The 21,921-nt window shown below is 48.4% G+C and overlaps 1 protein-coding gene across 1 annotated transcript; it reads left to right on the forward strand.

The window, feature by feature from the left end:
• The first annotated feature begins 12,138 nt into the window (after window positions 1-12,138).
• On the forward strand, window positions 12,139-20,308 carry LOC121437391 (cancer/testis antigen 55-like). The gene is made up of 5 exons (XM_041637276.1): window positions 12,139-12,289; window positions 13,777-13,961; window positions 16,118-16,259; window positions 19,259-19,380; window positions 20,117-20,308. Exons 1-5 carry the CDS (start codon window positions 12,139-12,141, stop codon window positions 20,306-20,308), a joined length of 792 nt encoding a protein of 263 aa, XP_041493210.1.
• The last annotated feature ends 1,613 nt before the right edge of the window (window positions 20,309-21,921 follow it).

Here is a 21,921-nt window from a genome sequence, read left to right on the forward strand (position 1 = left end):
CGCGGGGTGGCCGGACCCTATGCAGAGTCGCTGGGCTCTTGGCGGGGTCCGCTGGGCTTTGCAGGGGCTGCTGAGCTCACAGGTTGTCAGTGCCAAGGCGTCACCGGAAGTGCGTGCGTGCGGAGGCGGGCCCTAGCAGAGGGTGGCTGTGGGCGGGGCCCCGCCTGAATGCAGAGCCTGAGAGGCTGGCTGGGGGGGGGGGGGGGAACCTTGGTGGTCACCACTGCGCAGGCGTGTTTCTGGGCAGCCTCAGGCGACTGCTTGTGAAGTTGTTCTTAAGCTTGGGAACAGTAGGGGCCTAAAGCACAGAGACAGAAACTTGGCTTACCTAGGTACTAATGAGGAAGAGTCAGACAGTCTGGGAAGGTACTGGATTCCTGGCATCTTTTGGTGATGGTGCAGTTCCATATCACTGGAAAGTAGGAGAGCAATTAAGGATTTTCCTGCACATATTCACAGCCCTTTCCTAGCCAGATGCTGTGTTTTCCTTCCCAGACCCTAGGATGTGAACATCGCTTGGGAGCTAGCTGTTCAGTGCACACATTTCCCTGTTTCTAGTAGAAAATAAAGCAATAAACAAAATAAGGTTAGAAGGCCTAGGAGGGAGGAAAAGGCCATCATACCTCAGTCCTCACCTACCTCTTACAGGTCCTCGTGGCTGGCATATCCAGCCCCATAGCCTAACCTTCAGACCAGGGACTGAGCTGGCTGCCCTTCTCTGGGGTGCTCTTCCCCGTATAACACAGCCATTTTGGCCACGTCAGACTTTTTTTTTTTTTTAACCCATTTGGCCTCTTGGTCTCCTGGCTCTGCACTCCTCTCTGTCCTCACAGGGCTTGGCTCTGTGCTGGTCCTGTCCACTCAGGATGCCCACAGATGCCTCTGCTGTGCTCTGGATCTTCTCAACAATAAACCTTCCCTTCCACCAAAACCTTTTATTTCTTTTTTTTTTTTCAATCTGGTGCTGAAACCATGTGATTGGCCTAAAAGAGTTTCCCTCAAAGAAACCCAGCCTCTTTGAGCCAAGCTTCTGATCTGACTCTCCTAAGGTACATAGGGATCATTTGTTTGTGCTGGCTCCTGCCAGCCACCAAATTTGATCCCAAATCCTAGAGTCGGCCTCGTCAGCTACTCCTCCCTCCATGTGCTCTATCTATTCCTCTCATAGTCTATGCTGTGAGTGTATGTCAGGTGCGTGGAGCCTTCAAACACTTCTATGGGGCCTGCAACAGCATCCCGTGGGGCCTGCTACACAGTTCCGAGGGCCTGCTAAGGGTTCCGAGGGACCCGCTTCAGTGTCCTATGGGGCCTGCTACAGCGTCCTGTAGGGTCTGCTACACAGCCTGGGAATCTCTGCTATACCCTATATAGGGGCCTGCTACAGGATCTTGTGGGCCCTGCTACACAGCCTGGGTATCTTTGCTATGCCCTCCACAGGGGCCTGCTACAGCATCCTGTGGGGCCTGCTACACAGCCTGGGTATCTCTGCTATGCCCTCCACAGGGTCCTGCTACAGTGTCCTATGGTGCCTGCTACACTGGATGGGTATCTCTCCTATACCCTCCACAGGGGCCTGCTACAATTTCCTGTGGGGACTCCTACAAGGGTCCTGTTGGTCTTGCTACAGACCTTTGGGCCTTCTACAGGCTCCTGTGGGAACTGCTACACAGCCTGGGTATCTCTGCTATGCACTCCACAGGGGCATTCTACAGCATCCTGATGGGCCTGCTAGAGGGTCTTGTGTGGCATGCTAAAAAGCCTTGGTTTCTCTACTATGCCCTCCACAGGGGCCTGCTACAGTGTCCTGTGGGGCCTGCTACAGCCTCCCATGGGGCCTGCTACAGCGTCCTGTATGGCCTGCTACCGGGTCCTGAGGGGCCTGCTACAGTGTTTTGTGGGGCCCTACACAGCATGTGTATCTTTGCTATACCCTCCATAGGGGCCTGCTACAGCGTCCTGTGGGGCCTGCTACAGCGTCTTGTGGGGCCTGCTACACAGCCTGGGTATCTCTGCTATGCCCTTCATAGGGTCCTGCTATAGCGTCCTGTGGGGTCTGCTACACCGCCTGGGTATCTCTGCTATGTCCTCCCCAGGAACACATCTCTCTGTGCTACTAAAGACAGTTACTAAAGCCTTGCCCTTTCCAACAAACTTCAGCAGGCCTTTGCTCTCCTCCACTGGATAAGTGTGTCCAGCATGGAGCTGCCTGCATTGATTATTCCAAAATCCTTCCCTCCCCAGTGTGCCAGGAAGCCTCCTCACTTCTATCATGCCCCATCCACATCAAGAAGGATGCCTTTTCTCTGGGATTTGGGCCAGTTTTCTCTCCTCCTCCTCCTCCTCCTCCTCCTCCTCCTCCTCCTCCTCCTCCTCCTCCTCCTCCTCCTCCTCCTCCTCCTCCTCCTCCTCCTTCCTCTCTTCTCCTCCTTCTCTTTCTCTTCCTCCTTCTCTTTTTCTTCCTCCTCCTCTTCCTCCTCCTCCTTCTTCTTTTTCTTCTGAGACTGGGTTTCTCTGTAGCTTTGGAACCTGTCCTATATCAAGTTCTTTGTATATCATACTAGCCTCGAACTCACAGAGATCTGCTTTCCTCTGCCTTACAAGTGCTGGGATTAAAGTTGTGTGCCTCCACATCCCAACTAGGACATTTTTCTTTGACAAGTCTCTTCAGTCTGAAATCTTGTCACAAGGACACTAACCACCTCATCTCAGCTTCTTCCTTGCCTTCTCTCTCCTGCTTTCTGGGAACAAACCTGTCACTCCCTGTGATCCTTCCTTGCTTGCTGCCTCTTCTCTGCCCTGATCCCTCTCCTCAGCTCCTTCCTGCAGTGACACAATTCCTCTAAGCCAGGCTGGACCATTTATGCTGTCTCTCGGCTCCCTCTTGGCACTCATAGGAAACCCCTCCCTCAAGAGTTCCCTTTGTTTCCCCAGGGACAAAAATTCATCTAGGCTTTTCTGTCTTCCTTCAAGCAGGTCTGTCTCAGTACAGATCAAAGCTCAATGACGGGCATGTCCAATTTTCAAATTCTCTCGGATGGAACAACCTCTGCTGCCACACAAACAATCCCCAAGTCTCTCATTTGAAACCTTGATCTGCCCTCTCCTTCCAAAGGTCTCTTATCTCTAAGTCTCTCCACTTCCCACTCTTGAAAGTCTTTCATGGCTATTATTTCTATGGGCCCTGCTCTAAAAGATTAGTCTCTGAAGATTATGCTATAACTCTGTCTCCGGATTGGTATACTGGCTGAATATGGTTTAAAAAATTATAAACCTGCAACAAAGACATCAACTTCAAACTTGTAATAACAGGTGAAATCTGAATTCACTATATGTGACTCAACTCTTAATTTGAAAATACAAGTACTTACTGTATATGTAACCTGAATTCAACTATTGTTTAGGGAAACAGATGTTTCTTTTGTACTCTCTTTTTCCCAAATATCTAATGCTGAGCAAAGTTAACAAAGTCAAAGTGGCTGCATGTCTATCTTTAAGTCAGTTTCTATCAACTGACGAAACCAGGGAGCTTATAAAACCCATGTATCAAATGTATATGATTTACCAAATATATTCTTTTTTTATTTTTAAAACATCTTTTTTATTTTACATACCAATCCTAGTTCCCTCTCCCTCTCTTCCTCTCGCTTCCCTTATCTTCCCTCCAAACCACTCCATGTTAATTTTTACCTAACACATAGTAGCCTGTTGTAGAACAGAGTTTACCAAGACACAAGTAGTTAGACATATGTATCTAAGTCGAGTTTTGTTATTCGAGCACACCTTTATAACCTTAGCAATTTATAAACTTGGATTATATTTAGTGGTAAAAATCCATCGTCATAAAGATATTTTGGAGACCTATTGTCTTCTCCTTAGTCTACAAAGGAGGTAGGAAGATAAGCAGAAGGCTCTGTAGGCTAAGAAGTTTTATTACTGCTGCCTTAGTTTTTCTCTACCACTGGTCAGCTTAACTAAGACGGTAGTTAAGTTACATGGAACATATTTTTAACCTTAGTAAATGAGGCTGCCAGTCTCGTGGCTGCTCCCATTAGTTAAGATGTAGGCTTCTCAAATGTGTGCTATTATTTTTAAAAAGAATCTATTTTCCTAAAGAAGAGTTGGACTCAATTTACACACAGGGTAAGTAAATCAATTTTTCTAAAAAAGTGTTGAATCACATAGAACAAATTAAGATTTGGAATCCTGTGACTGCATCTCCAGGACTTCTGACCCCCTTCTCTGGTCTCTGCGGGCAAGCCCAATCAAATGCATATAAATGTTTTTGCAAGAAAAACTGAAAGCTGTGGGGAAAGAGTAGCAAATTCAGAGTCACAGAAGTGGGAGGATCCTGTGTTGCCAGATGCAGAACACAGCTACAGCCACCAGATGGCAGTAGAGGCAAGGGACGGCGGCCTCCTAGAACTTTCACAGGCAGCAAGGTGGTAGAAACACCTGGGTTTGAGCCCTGAGAGCTCAGAATCCATCTGTCCATTTTCTCATTCACTGTTCATAGTAGTTTCTTCCCAGAGCCACGAAAACCCAGAGAACGGTTATTTACAAGTGTGCACCAACTCATAGACTCCGGAAGTGAAGCCCACGGAGCCCCGAGATCACCCAGCTCATTACAAAACAGAGAAGTTCATGCTGACCCGGGTTTCCTCCCCAAAGCTTTTCCATCCCACACGGCAGGTTGGTCTAAAGGTTGGTACCTGGTCGACAAATGGGCATGTCTTTCTCCAAGCATTCCTGGTTCATCTGGGCACCCCCTGGTAAATGAACACCTGAGACTTAACGTCCCTCACTGTGTTGTCTAATCACTCTTTGACTTGGGTTTGTTTAGAACTCAAAAGGACACAAGCACCTCTTCAGTTAATTTTTGGTTAATGACCAGCACCTCAGAGTGGGGAGACCAAGGAGTCTGTGGGTTTAAGCATAATCAGGGGCTGTGAAGTGGCTTCTGGTGTATGTCCGACTGTGTCCTCATCCTATGGTGAAGACAGGGAGACCCAGGAAGAGTGCTCAGGGAGATCCCAACCGTGTTCCCACAGCTTGTGGGCAGGAGTCCCCAGCCGGCCTTGGTGTTCTCATGCCCTTGCTCGGCTCTGGGAACTGCCTAGTTCCAGAATTCAGGGCAGCAGAACAAAGTCTGGGAACTGCAAAGCCATGGCTGCAGTGAGGGTTGGGGGGTTCCTTCTTAGTGAGATTGTTTTCACAATGATGAGAAGGGCCTTGGAGCTTGCTTGGGAAGAGCTGGAAATTTTGCATGGTGCACATCTCAGCACTGGCACGGATAGCCTTCTAGCCCTGACTTGTAGTGCATCCACTGGGGTCCTTGTGCTCCCTGTCCTGACATCTCTTCTTACCATGTGCGACTTGAGAAGGCCTGGCCAGTGGTCTTTGTACACAGTTCTGCTCTTGTGGCCTGTCTGGTTCTTCTAATGACACTCTCCCCGGAGGCAGGCATTCTTCCTATCACACTCACCACTTCCTGAGGGGACTCCTGAGGCCCCAGGCCTGCACACCAGCCCTTCTCACAGCCCTCAGTACCCTCTCTGAATGTGTGCCCCCCCGAATGGCTCCCTTAAGTGGGCCCCCGAGGGATCCGTGTGCGGGTCCTGCCTTGGGGTCACTGGTGGAGTGTCACCAGAAGAGGACGTAAGCCTCAGTTCAGGGTGTCCTGGGGCATGGAGCATTCCTGAGAATGACTGGTATTGAGGTGAAATGACAGGGATTGCATCATATAGGGGAGGGGGAAGGTCCCGTCAGTGGCCTACTGCCGGTTTCTGTGTGGCTTGAGCTTAGGAGGAGAATGGCGCCCTAGGTAGATACAGACAGCTCCTTCTGGCCAGGGAGAGTGGGTGTGCCCGTGGTCACCTTCCCTGATCCTTCTGAGAACGGTGTGGTGGCACTTCTTGGGTCAGTTCCATGTCAGGGCCCTAGGGACTTCTGTGTAGAATTTGGAGAGGCCCTGAGATCCAAGTAGGCTCCTGGGGACAGAGGTCAAGGAGCTGGCCAGCCTGCCTCTTCTCTGGCCCGAATGAGAGCCCGGTGTGTGTGCCACTACCAACATGACAGGGGTATGTGAGGCGGTCTGGTGCATGAAGCAGAGGGACCATAAGCATAAGCCCAGACCTAGGAGAAAGCATGACCCTCCTAATCTCACCGGAGAGGTCCAACGCGATTCCTGTAAAATGGTCCGTGGCAGGGTGCAGACTCTCAGTCATTACTAGTTGTTCACATGGTGGGTGAGACTGTCCTGCACGAAAGCCTTCCTTTGTCTGCCCTTCAAGGTGGCTGGAGCCTGAGGACAGTGACTCAGCTCTGCCTTCAACCTTATACAGGAATGACACAGATCAGATATCACAGGTTCCAGGATAGATACTCCCTGAGTGAAAAACATATCTCTGCAAAAGTAAACAAGTGACCCAACGTAAAGTTGAGAGGGGGAAAATGAAGGCAGAGACAAAAGACATTCTGGTTCGTGCTTAACGGTGCGGCAGAGTCTTCCTGATGTGTGTACTCACGGCCCCTGTGTTTTGGCCCACTTGGTCCAAGCGACTGCTCTCACGTGACTTGAACCTTTCGGACAGTTTATCTCCCCTTCCTCCATTTGTGGGTTCTGCCACCACACAGTGTTTTTACACCCTTTTCACTTGACTGTTGTTCAGGAGCGTGTCTATGGGCCAAGGGGAAAGAGACAACGTTGTCTGGGATAAAAGTTGGGAGTGATTTTAACATTTCCCAACATGACCACAAAATGATATTCTGAAACTCACTAGGCAGCCGGAAAATCTAGAACCATGTCCTCAGCAGATGTGGGAGAAGAAGAGTCAAAAGTGACAGTGTTCAGATAGGGTCTGTGCTAGGCAGGCATTCAGGTGTGATGGGTAGAGAGACCCTCGAGTTCTAATGGGCAATCACACCCAGTGAAAGATGCCCTCAGGGTCTTTATTAGACTGTGGACCGCCACTTTTCAGCCTGGACCCATAGGTTAAGTCAGGCCACACCTCCCCGCAGCTCTGTCTGCCACCGAGTTAGCAAGCAATATGTCCCATGATACCACTAAAGGTCACAAGGATGCCCAGGGTCTGGGGTTGCCATCAGTGGCCATGTAGGTGTCCAACAGACATTCTGCCACGGCAGCCATGCTGATCTTGGTGGCCCGTACTGCCACTTTGGGCCATGGTGTCATCCAAATTCAAGCTACTGCCTAGGGCCATGTCTGGATCCATGGGTGTACAGCAGCTGGGGCTGAGTCGCCGCCTTTGCCTCCTGTTGCAACCATGTGGTGGCCTGGGGTCTGATTACCTTATTGGTACCCATGGGCCATGCTGAACCCCGTGCCATACAGATCTAAGTGGCATGTACTTCTACCCAGTGTCATGGTGTCATGTGGGCCCGGGCTGCTGCTGAGGCCCCTGTCTGGGTCTGTGTCCCTCTAGCAGTCCGGATTTATGTTGACGTCCGAGGCTCCTGTTGCCACAGAGCACATGCGGATTCCTGGGTCTGAGCCACCAACTGGGGTCGTGTTGGTGTCTGAGGGATGTGCTGTTGCCTGGGCCCTGTCTGTCTGGGTGACCTGTACAGCCATCTGGAGTCATGGTGGCTTCCAGACCCGAGCTGCCACTGAGGAACATGTCTGGTTCCAGGATCCTATTGCAGCCAGGGATATCAGAGCTTCCTGTTACAGTCTGTGACCATGTGGATGCCCAAGATCTGGGATTAAGTTAGTGTCCAAGGACCACGCTGATACTGAGGTCTCATGACCCGGGGGGGCCATGGTGAAATCAAGCCCCAGATGCTGGCAAGGACCATGTCTGGGTGTCTAAGTCTGTGGTCTTGCCATAGCCAGGGTCTGCGTTGTCACCAAAGGCTACATGGAAGTCCAGGATCAGGGCCATGTGGCCTTGTTGGTGTTGGGGGTGGGGGCATGCAGCCACCAGAGCCATCCTGATCTGAGTAGCCTGCCCTGCCACCTGGAGCCAGGATGTCATCCAGGATCACACTGGGGTCTGTGTTGATGTCTGTAACCCGTGTGACCTCAGGGGCCATGCGAACCTTGCTTCATGGAATCAGAGGGCCATGCTGAGCCAGCTCTGCCCTTTTCTGGCCCTGGGATAGCTGTCCCTACTCCTCCCTGGTGGTTGCAGTAAGAGAACTGGCCACAGCCCTCATGGAAAAGCTGCACCCCCACTCAGGAGAGATGGCCCCACCTGTCACCACCTGTGAGCTGACCTTGATGGCACGTGCATAGGGGAGCTGGCTCCACCCCTCGCCTGAGGGGGTGGCCTGATGACCTGGGCTGACCAGCTGAACTACCACCCAGGCCCACAGCTGGTCCATGGGTCGGCCCACCCTACAGCTGCCCCCATCTAGCACAAGCTGCAGCTTGTGAAGGGACTGGTCCTGTGGAATGATAATGGCATGACTCGGGGCAGTCAAGAGATCCCAGAGGAGTTTCAGCAATCATCCAGCTATGATGGTGTTCCAGAAACCAGAGCCCTTGAAGCAGACCAGTGACTGGTTGCAATGAGCATTTGCAACTCGATGTGAGGGGCTCCTGCAGGAAGGAAGGGTCGACGTGGAGGGACTAGGAGATGAGCACAACTGGGGGGCGTGATGTTAAATTACCAAAGATTTAGTAAAGAAATTGTGTTAAATTAAAAGAAAAAAGCAGCATGTCATGAGACTTGAGAGCTGTCAACACAGGGCACCTGATTTCCCCATATTTCTGTCCCATAGCAACGCTGAACTAAATCACATGATTCAGTACTTTCTTGCCACTGTTAAATGCTTATAAGGTCAGACCTTAGTTTTTTCTAGCGACTAGTCTGAGCTTCCTCCCAGAGACTGCTAGTGGATTCAGTCTGGAGATGGAGCCTAATAAATGAAGGGTTCCTCTGGCTGCTCCCCTCCCCTGCCATCTCTCTTGTTCTCCCCAGTTACTTCTAACTTTCAGCCTTTTTCTCTGATTTCCGAGACAGTATCCCACATATAGGCTTGGCTAGCCTGGAGTTCAGCATGTAGACCACACTGGTGTCAAACTCATAGAGAGCTTCCTGTTCTGTCTTTGCGAATGCCAGAACAAAAGGCGTTTGCCGCCACGTCCAGCTTATTCTCGCTCTTTCTTTTAGTTTAACGTCTCCTCTCATATCTTACATCTTGCCTGCACTTTCCCCTCTCTCCCCTCCTCCCACTTGCCCCATCCCCTCTGTCCAGATCCACCCCTCCTCCTGTTTCCCTTCAGAAAATGACAGGGATCTCAGGGATGTCAGCCAAAGGTGGCATATCAAGTTACAACAAGCCTAGGCACATTCCCCTCATAATTAAGGCTGGGTGAGGCAACCCAGTAGGAGGGAAAGGGTCCCAGAAGCAGCCCAAAGAGTCAGAAACAGCCCCAGTTCCCACTGTTAGGAGTCCTACAATAACATCAAGCTACACAGCCATAACATAGGCAGAGTGCCTGTGAGCCCCTATGAGCAGAGATTAGTTGATCCCGGGGCCTTTTCTTTTGTTGTCCTTGAGGCCTCTGACTCCTACAGTCCTTCCTCTCCCATAGGATTTCTGACTTGGCCCAGGACTTGGCTGTGTACCTCTGCATCTGCTCCCATCAGTTGCTGAATGAAGCCTCTCTGATGATGATTATGCCAGGCTTCAGTCTGAGTACAGCAGCCATTTTATTGACACCTCTCTCTCTCTCTCTCTCTCTCTCTCTCTCTCTCTCTCTCTGTCTCTGTCTCTGTCTCTGTCTCTCTGTATTTCTTTTGCCGGTCATGTTTGTTTCTATCCTAGATCTCTGGGCTAACACGCCTCTGGTTCCTGCCCCTCCAGGGAGTGGGACGGGTGGGCTACCTCATGTGGCATGGGTCTCAAGTTGGAGCAGTCAAAGGTTGGCCACTCCCAGAAGTTCTGGGTCCCTCTAGCAGTCAGGGTTTGTGTTGATTTCTGAGGCTCCTGTTGCCGCAGCCCATGCAGATTCCTGGGTTCTGAGCCACCATCTGGGGTTGTGTTGGTGTCTGAGGGATGTGCTGGGGCCCTGTCCGTCTGGTGCCCTGTGTAGCTAGGGTAGTGTCCTAATTGCTCCACTGGAAGCCTTGCCTGGCTCCAGAAGAAGGCCAGTTCAGGTTCCATTTCCCCATTACAAGGACTCTTCCCCAGTATTGCCCTAGGAGATTCCTGGGGTTTCCATTGCAGTAGGTGTCAATCTCACACCCAAAATGCTCCCCAGTTCCAGTTGTCTCTCCCGGTACTGTCTCCCTCCATCCTCCCACCTGATCCGTCCTGGTCCCATGCCCGCCTGCCCCGGACAACCAGGAAATATATTCTATTCCCCTTCCCAAGGAGTTTCATACATTTGCCCCCCTCGAGCTTTTCTTCTCATTCAGCCTCTCTGGGTCTGTGGTTTGTAGCATGCTTACCCTTCACTTTACAGCTAATACCAAATGGCTGAGAAACACTTAAAGAAATGTTTAGTGACCTCAGCCATCAAAGAAATGCAAATCAAAATGACCTTCAGATTCCAATTTATACCTATCAGGATAGCTAAGGTAGAAAACCCAAGTGACAGCTCAGGCTGAAGAGGATGGGGACCAAGAGAAGCAAGCCTCCATTTGTGGTGTGAGTGCCAATTTGTACAGCTACTTTGGAAGGCAGTGTGACAGTTTCTCAGAAAACTAAGAATCACTCTACCACAAGACCCAGCTATACCACTCTTGAGAATATACCCAAAGGATAATCAATCTTACCACAAGGACACTTGCTGAACTGTGTGCATAGCAGCATTATTCTTAATAGCTAGAACCTGGAACAACCTAGATACCCCTCAACTGAAAAGCAGATAAAGAAAATGTGGTACATTTACACAACAGGGTATTACTCAGCTGTAAAAAGCAATGGCATCTTGAAATTTGCAGGAAAATGGATGGATCTAGAAAAAAAATATCATCCTGAGTGAGGTAACCCGGACTCAGAAAGACAAACATGGCATGTGCTCACTTGTAAATGGATATTAGCTGTTAAGTAAAAATAATCTTATTCTCACTCGTAATGAACCAACGTCTGGAATTTAAAGAGAAGGCCTCCCCTTCACATATCACTCTCCATGTACTGCTTTTTCTTCTCTCTAAAACTCTCCTCCATCACGCGGCTCAGGTGCATCCTTGAAGTCCCGTTGTTACAGTAACCTCATTTTCAAAGGGCGATTTTGTGTCAGCTTTCTTGTTGAGGGCTTTCCGCTGCGGGCATTTACTTCTTTATGTCACCCTTTGGGTCGCTTCTGATTTCCTCAGGCTCCAAGAAAATTAAGCCACAATGAAGGCAATTGCCTATTTATTCCCTAATTTCATGATAGAGATGCGTCTGTGGCCCACAGGGACTTGCCAAACAAATGAGGAAAGGTAAGGCTTACATAGAATTTTCGCATACTAAGGCTGACCCTGACCGGGTGGGAGCAGCGAAAATTAGGGCTTCTGTGATAATGCATGACTGGTTTCCATCAGAGGAGCTGAGCAGAGATGGCGGGTGTTGAACATGGCTCAGAACCCCTAACCCAGGCATCCTGCGGGACTCCGAAGTGAAATACTTCCAGGAGCCACACCCCTTCGAGAACACTAGGTTCCTAAACTGTGGCTTAATAGCACGAACCCCACTACTTCAGCAGCCACCACAGATGCTGTTAAACGCTGTCTAACCGCTTAGTCTCCCGTCTTTCTGTTGAGTGCACATTGAACTTCTCTTCTACACCCAGGGACACCTTTGTGTTCTAGCCTCTAAGCCGGAACTTAGTATTCTCAGGAAACATTGAAACAATATCTTTCCAACCATTCTTTGAATAGCCCAGGCTTCACCGGGCAATGCATTTCCAGGATCATCCTATGGCTTGGGGGAAAAGGCACAAGAGGATTCATGGTTCTCTCAGCGCCTGCCATTGGCCAGTGGGGCACTATGAGTGCATGGAGTGCTCTCATTGGTTGGTGGGCGGAACAATGCCCACTGGTTACCAGCTCCTCAGGAGAGGCTGTGGAACACCTCCTGCAAAGCTTTTGGGGTGGTAGGAGAAGCCTCACTGCCCTGGGGGCTGCCCAGTCGCCATCTGGCACTGTCTCCCATGAGTGAGGAAGAAGATCACGAGGTGACCACATGGGGGTCACGATGTCCAGGCATTCGTGCTGCTATTGCAGTGGCTGTTCCTACTGTGGCACTGGGCGGTTATTCAGGCTGTTACGTGGTGTAGTGTACTTATTTCAGTGGAAGATTGAATCAGTCAGAAGAGACCGGACACAACTGGAAGGTAGTCCCCGGGCACACAGTGCCGTAGACTTCGCTGCAGGAGACACTTCAGAGAGGTTGTCCTTAGCTGTGAGCACAGGGTACAAAAGATCATAGAGGCCTGCACCTGTCCACAGTGGGTCGGTGTCCCCTTGTTAAATTCACTTGGTGGGCCAATGGGGAAGAATTTTGACCTACTGACACTAGCTGGGACACAAAAGTTCCTTAGAACCTTTCTCATACTTCTGAGATCAGGAAAGTACCCACATTTGAGTGCAATTCAGCATCCGTCTTGGATCCTCTCCCATCCCTGCCAGTATTTGAGGCAAGAAGGGAGTCAGTCCTAGTTCTTTGCCAAGCCTGGGAGAGCAGGGGGCATGATTGAATGATGCTCACTTTGTTCCCTGCAACTCGAATCTCACTTTTAGTGAGCAAGAAGGATGGGTGAAGGCCTGTGGGTGGGTGGAAACCTAGGGCACTGTAAGGTTTGCTGGGGTGGACGGTGTCCAAGCTGTTAAGTCATTCTAACCTGGTCTGGTGTTTCGATTAGCCGGGCATGCGGTTAATATTCATGAGCGATCCTTCAACAGAAGCCCCAGTCTTGCCATGCCAATCCTACAGCATTTGTTTTTTTTTCTGGAACGGCAAGAGCGTCAGAAGTTTGATGCCAACCTAAGCTGCATAAGGACTGAGTCTCGGGCCTGTCTAGGGCCATGGTGTGAGCCTTGGCCTCATGAAACCAAATCCATTCCCTGAATTATCTGGATGTAGCGCTGGCAGTGGAACCTAAAGTCCCCATGTGGTAGGCAGTCACTGCACACCTGGGCAGAACACGCGGTCCTTTCCTCACATTGGAATTTTGACTCAAGGACTCACCGTGTTGCACAGGTGGCCAGGGGGGCTTAATTTGTGGCTTAGGAAAGCCTTGAACTTTTGATTCTTCTCTGTCATTCTTTACAGACTTGTGCCCATAGGCCTGTTTTTGTTGATTCTGTAAAATCCATAGCTGTCCCTCACTGTATTAGACAACACTTTACAGTAATTGTTGTACTTGAAACAGTGTCCACGCACAGACCTTGAATCCTAAGGTGTACAGGACACTCACAATAGTTGGGGTTGACATTTTTTTGCCTGTTAATGTGCTCCACAGAAATCAGGAGACATAATTTCCGAACATCGTCAGAGAGGACATGAAGTGTACTTGGAGCTACACAGACCATCAGTTAAGGACATAGTGGTTATAACCAAGGCTATCTGGGTCCCAACTCATGCCCCTAACCAGGGTCCTCCTGTGCAAAGCATGGCATGTCAGGATTTGAACCTGTATCTTCTGCCTCCAGAATCCCGCAGAGGTCCCCATTTGCTTCCAGTTCCTTGCATGGGCTCCTCACACTAGAAGCACCCTGTTAGCAGAAGGACTTGTTTGTGTACCATATCATCTCTGGGGAGGAATTTTAGGTTATTGCTTCTCAGATTAATTCATGGCTATTGCCATGTTCCCATTCACAGATGAACCCAATACCAAGATTGTAAAGGGTATTGTAACTAGCTGTGAGGATGATTATGGTTGGATCGAGGACTGTATCTTCTTCAGCACTGGTGTTGTGATCGGCCATGTGTCTGTGCAAATTGGAGATAAAGTCCTTGCCTTTGTGGAGGAAGACCCACTATCACATGACTTGAAAGCAACTGAAGTAAGCTTTGCATAGGTTTGGGAAGACTTTTCTTATGTGTCTTTCAACCTTGTCATTGTCTTTGGAACTTACCTCTCCAGTGCTTATATCGTGCTTGGCATGAAATACAATGTCCTCTGTAGGTGGAGATTCTTCTTTGCCTCTCTCTCTCTCTCTTTCTCTCTTTCTCTTTCTTTCTTTCTCTCTTTCTCTCTCTCTCTCTCTCTCTCTCTGTGTGTGTGTGTGTGTGTGTGTGTGAGAGAGAGAGAGAGAGAGAGAGAGAGAGAGAGAGAGAGAGAGAGAGAGAGAGAGAGAGAGAGAACAAGCAAGGGGCAGTGGAGGGTATCACTCTACTGCCCCGGTGTCCTCGTCCTCCTGGAATCCTGCACCCTGAGCCAGTGGGTCATGATGTACGTGCCACCATACCCACCCTTGAGTTCTATATTCTACCCTGTAAAATACCATGTTGTCCCAGTGTTCAAACAGAAGGCTCAACAGTGATAAGCATTAGACACAGCACCATCTTGCCACATTGCTTTCTCAGGTAAAATCCGTGTTTTCATGGATGCATTTACAAAAGTGGAGGGCTATCTCAAGTGAAGTGTGTGTTCCTTTTTCAGAAAACACTTACTCAGTTAACACAACCCACTGAGATCTGCCATCTGGGGTGTGAGATTCATGAGTTTTAAGGCTCATAGAGTCATGAAACTATAGCACAGAATAGAGATATAATAAAATTGTCTGTTTGTAGTAGGAGATGTGGGCTGCGTTCCTGCCACCCAGCTCCTGGCAGCCTGGCTAGCTTATGCCCCGAAATAACAACACACAAATTGTATTCATTTAAACACTGCTTAGCCCATTAGCTCTATCCTCTTATTGGCTAACTCTTATATCTTGATTAACCCATCTCTAATAATCTGTGTAGCACCACGAGGTGGTGTCTTACCAGGAAGATTCTAGTGTACAACCATCTTGGGCTGGATCTTCATCACGTCTGCCCTGGAGAGGAGGGCATGGCGTCTGCCTCACTTCCTCTTCCTCCCAGCATTCTGTTCTGTTTACTCCACCCACCTATGTTCTAACCTATCAGGCCAAGCAGTTTCTTTATTGATTAACCAATGAAATCAACAGATTGATATATGACACTCCCACATCATCTACTAACTAACATTGGTGCACGAATTGATCCTCCTAGTACCAGGCTGCCCATTTCTCAGTATGTGCAAGGAAGGGTCCCGGACATCCAAAGCCTTGCAAGTCTTAGAAGGGAAAAGCAGCCTGGAAATTTTCTTGGGAGCTGGTGGAAGTCTTCAGGAGAATGCCTCTATTTTTGTTCTCTGACAGCCACTTATCAATCAGGCATATTGTTACTGTTTGCAAAGCAAGCAATTTGGGGCTCTTAAGAAAAGGAACATATAAGGTTTCCTGGGTCATTGTGACACTGCCACCTTTTGAACTTTTGACATTCAGTGTTCAGTGTAGCTCTTCTTGTCCACATGTTCAGTAAGAATATACAGAGAGTCTTGCACTGCTTCCTAATTCACCCATGTATTACAGTCCTTTTTCCTATCACAGTTTAGTTACATCTGAACATTTAGCAAGACTGGATTCAGCTACGTGCACACACATAAAGAGAATTCACTTTGTGCCTTCCCACAAAGTGGAGTACCACTTGTGCCTCTGCTGAACTGAAAGACTGCCTCTGTGGTCCCATGAACCACTGAATCTGTTCGCATTCCCTGTTCTGTTAAGGGAACTGGAATGGTGATAATGGGTCCTGGACATAAGGCTTTTGGGTAGGTTCATTGGATACTATGGCTATGAAGATTTTTTGGCATCTGGGCACAGACAGGTCTGTGGGGCAATGGATCATCAGCCTGGGGACTACCGGGGTGCTAGTGAACAGATAAATGCCTGGTACTTCACTTCTTTAGGAAAGTCAGTTTGAGGGAAATAACCATGGAGTTGGTGTTGACAGATGGAAAGAGCTCAGTGGAGAAAGGTTTCCCAATGAGCCAAGCTGTTTACAACAAAGGAAAACGTCTTAAATATGGAATCTTCTATTCCCTCTTGGCCTTTCCTAGCTCAGTCCTTCCACGGGCAGTGGTTTATACATACAGGTTTCCATTTTGATTTCTGATCATGTTTTTATTGCTGCTTCCTTCCTCATCTTGTAGGTATGTGTTTTCTTAGAAGATGATAAGCTTACAGAACCATACTCCAAGATCCAAGTATTATCTGCGTGTGTTTCCGATGTGAAGAAAGACATCATCCACGTAGCTGATGAATACTACTTCTACCTGGACAGCATTTCTAAAGGTTCAGTTTTCATTTTAAAGCTCTGTTGCATTTAACATTTTGAGTTTTAGTGCAGACATTGGTTTGGCTGCAGCAGACTCTGATGAGTTCAGGGGCTCTTCGTCATTTGTGGTGAATCTTGGCCACCAAAAGTCAAGTGCAATGCAGGTACGAACAGGTAATGTTTGTAAACACTTACACTGCCATTCACTAGGTGCTCATTTAGTTGAATGCAGAGATAAAACATGGACACATTTTTCACTCAGGTGAGTATGTAACTCTGATAACAAAACTATTACAAATGCATAAAAAGCTTTATACTTTTAAGGCTTATTTAATTTTAGATTTTGTGTGTGTGTGTGTGTTTTGGTCTGTGTACATGAATACAGTTGCCTACAGAGTTCAGAAGAGTATCAGATCCCCTCTGAGCTTTAGGTGGCTGTGAGCCACAGAGAAAGTATTTTTAAAACACTAAGACCTGTTGTGGCCAGAAAGATGGAGCAGGGGTTAAGAGCACATACTTCCCCAGTGGAAAACCTGAGTCTGGTTCTTGACACTCCTGGGTATATGTGGAGAGGGGTGATAGAGGCAGAGAGGCAGAGAGACATATACGGTGATGGATACAAAAAGAGAAGGAAGAAAACAAGAGAGGAGGAGGCAGAACGAGAGGAGAGAGAAAGAAAGGGGGAGAGAAGAAAGAAGTGTAGACAGGAGAAATAGTGAGAGGCATATACAGAGAGGGACTGAGAGAGGAAGACAGAAAGAGAAAGACAGAGAGGAAGGGACAGAGGGAAGAAGAGAAGAGAGAGGTAGGGATGTAAGGAGAGGGAGATGAGGGAGTAAGAAAAGAAAGGGAGAAAGTGATAGAGGAAAGAGGGAGGGAGAAAGTGAAGGAGGCAGGGGGAGAGAAGAGATTGGGGGAGATAGATGGAGGAAGAGAAAGGGAGAGAGAAGGGAGATAGGGATGGAGGGAATGAGAGGGGGAGGTAGAGAGGAAGGAGACAAAGGGGGAAAATGGAGGTAGAGGGGGAGAAGTAGAGAAGAGAGAGAAATAGAGAGATAAAGGGAGAGGGTGAGGGGAAGAGTCATGGGAGAGAAGTAGAGAGAGACAGGAAGAGGGAGTGGGAAAGAGAAAGAAGAAAAGAGAGCATGGAGGGAGGGAAGTAGGGAGAAGGGAAGAGAAAGGGATAGAGGAGGATACAGGAAAAAGGGGATGGGAGAAATGGAGAGACAGAAAAGGAGGTAAAGAGAGAAGAAGAGAGAGGGAAATGGGGGAGAGAGGGAATGAGAGAGAAAGGTAGAGAAGAAGGGGGTAGAGAGAAAAGGAGGCAAAATGAGAGAGGGAGAGATGGATGGAGTGAGAGGGAGGGAGACAGGGAAAGGAAAAAAGATGAGAGAAATAGACACAGAGAAGTGAGAGAAGAAGAAAGACGAGAGAAACCGACACAGAAAAGTGAGAGAGGAAGGGAGAAAAAGACAGAGAGAAGCATGGAGGGAAGAGAAAGAGAGGAAGGGACAGAGGAGGGATTAAGGGAGAGAGATAGAGGGAGAGGTGAGATATGGAGGGAGGAAGAGAGACAGGGATGGAGAGAGATAGGAAGAGGGGATGCAGGGACAAAGAGAGGAGTCCACAGAGAGGAAGTGGGTGGGAGGGAGAAGTAGGAGCAGAAGAACATAGAGTGGATGAGAGCAGGGCAAGAGAGAAAAATGAGAGACAATGAGGAAGAGAGATAGGGGGAAGGAGGGAGGAGGAAAAAGTGGAGGAAGGGAGGGGAGTAGGAGAGGTGAGGGAGGAAGGGATAAAGGGAGAAAAAAGAGGTGAACTGAGAGGTAGGAGAGAGACATGGAAGGGGAGGAAAAAGAGAAGGATAGAGGGAGAAAGAGGAAGAGAGGCAGAAAGGGAAAGAGTGAGAAAGCATGGAGGGAAGAAGAGGGGGAGAGATGTAAAGAGAGCGAGAGAGATGGAGGAAGGTGGGAGAGGAATGAGGGGGAGAGGGAATCAGGCAGGGGAGACAGAAGGATGGAGGATGAAAGAGGAATGAGGAATGCAAGAGGAGGGAGAGAGAGTAAAGGAAGGAGGAAGAGAGACAGTGAGGAAGAAAGGAGAGGAGTGACAGAAAAGGGGGGAGATAAAGAAGAAGAAAAGCAGAGATGGTGATGGAGGAAGAGAAGGGGAGAGAGAAAGAGTGTAAAGAAGAGAGATAGAAGCAGGGAGGGAAGGTGAATGAAAGAAAGGGAGATGGAGGGAGTCTGAGAGAGGGTGATTGGAGGGAGATAGTACACAAGAGAGGGGGGATAGAGGAAAGGAGAGATGGGAGGGGAGAGATAAGGATGGAGAGGGATAGAGAGAGGATACAACAGAGAAAAGTAAAGAGCAAAAGAGAGAGTGGAAAGGAGAGAGGGATGGGTAAGCGGTGGAGAAAGGAAGAGAAGAATACACAGAGAGGGAAGGAGCAAAAGAGAGAGGGGGGGAAAGGGAGAATTAGTTTGAAGACAGTCTGGAACACGTGAGGCCCTGTCTCAAAGAGAAGACTCTGGATGTGACCAATTAAGCAGTAAATCCTCCAGTGTTCCCAAAGAAACAGACTGTGATGTCATTGTCCATTTGTCCATTTGATTCAGCTAAGGGAATAGAGCAAAACCAGTGTCTAGAAACAATCAGTTTCTGAGCCTAGCAGTGGTGGCACTCTTGAAGCAGAGGCAGGCAGAACTCTGCGAGTTCACCAGTCTCATCTACAAAGGGAGTTCCAGAACAGTCAAGGCAGAGAAACCCCGTCTCAAAAAAAGCCAATCAAAAAACAAACAAACAAACAACAAAGAATTATCTATTTCCATTCTGGCTGGAAAATTTCTAAGCTACCTGTACCTTACACCACCTACCCACTTGATCATGGTGTTAAAAGTCAACGTAGCAATGAAATTTACTTGACTGACGTTAAAATGTAACCACGTGTATCCAGAGTCTTCTAAAGTTGAGACTGGAGATAGTTGGCAGAATTCTAAACTCAATTTTCTCTTAGCTATCTTAGGTTTTACACCGTATGAAGGGGACTGGTTAGACATTGAGTATTCTGCGGAGCAAGGATCCTCAAAGATCGTAGTACAGTCATTGAAGGCCACAAAACATAGGCACCTGGAAGAGGTAATGGCTATTCCACATTGTTGGCTTGTTTCAAAGCCTCCTTTGGTGGTATTTGTGACTAGCTCTCTGTTGGGTGTGTTGGGAACTATGGACATATGGAGAATGTCTCTTTGACCCATTTATTTAAATGACAGGACTTTGTAAAGAAGTAACTAAAGACAACAGAGGTCATACATGCAATACTTCAATCCCGAGTCACAGGGCTTGCCACATGGACTGATAGGTGGGATATTCTAAAAACAACAGGAGAAAAATGAGCAGTTCAGAGAGCATTGCTGGGAAGGTGGGAATGCAAAATGGGGCTGTGGCTGGGGTGTGGTTCAACTAGCTTGCAAGTAAGTGTCCACAAAGGTACAGATGAAAAGCATGAGCTTGAAGAGTGACGGGGTTGTGTAGGTGGCAATAGTCCACTTCATGCTGTTTTCCTTTACCATCAATCCTTGGCCTATCCACATTAACCGCAGGGGCTAATGGCCACTGGTGACTATTAATAACTCATGGTCTCTCCCCAGCAGGACTGAGCCACCAACAGAGTCTCCTCTCTAATTGGTGTGAGGTTGGATCTGGGGAAGGGGGTGGGTGACACGGACCTCAGTGTTGGCAGCGTAGCAGGCAGAACAGACAGGACACGGTGGCACAGTGGGGTCAGCAAGTGTTTAGAGCCAGAGGGTGGAAGGACAGAGATTGCCCAGGGATTCAGGCTTCTGGTGCTCACTGCCACACTTTCTCCTGACAGGCCCGTGTGACTAGCATCCACAGACGACAAGGACTGCTCAATCACTCCATCTTCTTCACCCTGAACTCACTGAAATGCCCTCTGGGCTATACACCTCTTGTGGGTCATGTTGTCAATGCGGTGATAGTGCAGAGCATCCGGTCCCACTACAGCTGGAGAGCCATCGCCATGAGTCCAGTGAAGGTGCTGTAGGGTGAGGGCCCTGGGAAACCCTCTGCAAGTCATTTCTGTAAGATGTAGAGGGCCTCATTTAATGCAAACGTTTATGTTAAGAATTCTAAAGAAAATGTTCCATGTGAATTTTCTGGCCACTATGCTGCTTAGATCTCTCTCCAGGGAGCCTGCACTCAGTGTGGGAAGGGGCTTTATCCACTGGAACACACACTCAAGCTGCCTCTTGATGGAGGCAATATCAGCATATGACCTGAGCTGAAACTCCCTGACTCCTGAGACCAGCAGTGGACCCTCTGCTGCCAGTGGGGCAGCTCTGTCCCATAACTAACGTGTAGGACAAAGCACTTGACTGGAGGCCCCATGGCCAGCTACTGCTTGGGTTCCATTAGGAGTCTCCTCATCGGGCGTGTGGTGTTTATTTGCCCACAGCATTTTTAACCTCCCACGCCTACTCAATTGTTACATTTTTATTTGCCTGTGACCCATCTTCCCATGCTACACTGTAAGCATTCTAATCATAGCACACCTCCAACTGCAGTTAAGAAGGACAGAGTTCACATTATTAATTTTAATAAATGAATGTTGTGAACAGCAATAGTGTTTGCCCGTGGTTAAGTAACCATCCAGTCCCCAGGAATAGAGCTGTTCAGCATCCCATGAGCACATAGTTGACTCTTCACACAAAAACGTGGGTCTGGCCCCTGTGTTTGTGAGACCCTGTGATACTGCAGAGGGGGTAGGGCATCAGGGACCTGCTGGGGTAATTGGGACAAGATGGTGGAGCCGAGGGACTCGGGGATATGTGTGTGCTGGCAGATGGCACGGAGACCCACCACTCTCTACCCCCTCCTCCATACTCTTTCCTCCTCCCTAGTCACTCCTTTGCCTGTATTTCTTCTATTTCTTCCTTCCCTCCTCCTTCGTCCAATTCCCTCTTCCCTGCAGCCTCCGTTCTCCCCTCCCCTCCAAATTATTCCCACTTCTTCCCTACTGCCTTTTCTTCCTACTTTGCTATGCTTGCCTCTTACCTTCTCCTCCTTTCTCTTCGCACTTCCCACACTTTCCTTTTATTGCCTCCTACCTCATTTTTCCTCCTCCCTTGTCTGATTTTATGAGTTAATCTTGTATCCTACTACATTACTGAAAGTGTTTATGAGTTGTAGAAGTTCCTTGGTAGAATTATTGGGATTACTTATGTAAACTATCATATTATCAGGAAACAGAGTTTGACTTCTTCTTTTCTGATTTGTATCCCCTTGATTTCCTTTTGGTGTCTTATTGCTTTAGCTAGGACTTCAAGAACTATATTGAATAGATATGCAGAGAGTGGACAACCTTGTTCCTTTCCTGATTTCAGTGGAATCGCTGGGAGTTTCTCTCCATTTAGTTTGATGTTGATTGTTGGCTTGCTGTATATTGCCTTAATTATGTTTAGGTATGTTCCTTGTATCCCTGCTGTCTCCAAGACCTTTGTCATGAAGGGCTGTTATATTTTGTCGAAAGCTTTTTCGACATCTAATGAGGTGATCATGTGGTTTTTATTTTTCAGTTTGTTTATATGGTGGATTACCTTGACAGATTTTCATATGTTGAACCATCCCTGCATCTCCAGGATGAAGCCAACTTGATCA

This window comes from Microtus oregoni, unplaced genomic scaffold (assembly GCF_018167655.1).
Source record: "Microtus oregoni isolate MIOR12 unplaced genomic scaffold, Mior012 000052F_003, whole genome shotgun sequence".
NCBI classification, from domain to species: Eukaryota; Metazoa; Chordata; class Mammalia; order Rodentia; family Cricetidae; genus Microtus; species Microtus oregoni.

What these genes read in the sequence shown, in the direction of transcription:
- LOC121437391 (XM_041637276.1), top strand. Translation starts at nt 12,139, where the DNA reads ATGGGGGTCACGATGTCCAGGCATTCGTGCTGCTATTGCAGTGGCTGT. An exon ending in AGACCGGACACAACTGGAAG is followed by an intron (nt 12,290 to 13,776) that starts GTAGTCCCCGGG and finishes TCCCATTCACAG; the next exon opens with ATGAACCCAATACCAAGATT. An exon ending in ATGACTTGAAAGCAACTGAA is followed by an intron (nt 13,962 to 16,117) that starts GTAAGCTTTGCA and finishes CTCATCTTGTAG; the next exon opens with GTATGTGTTTTCTTAGAAGA.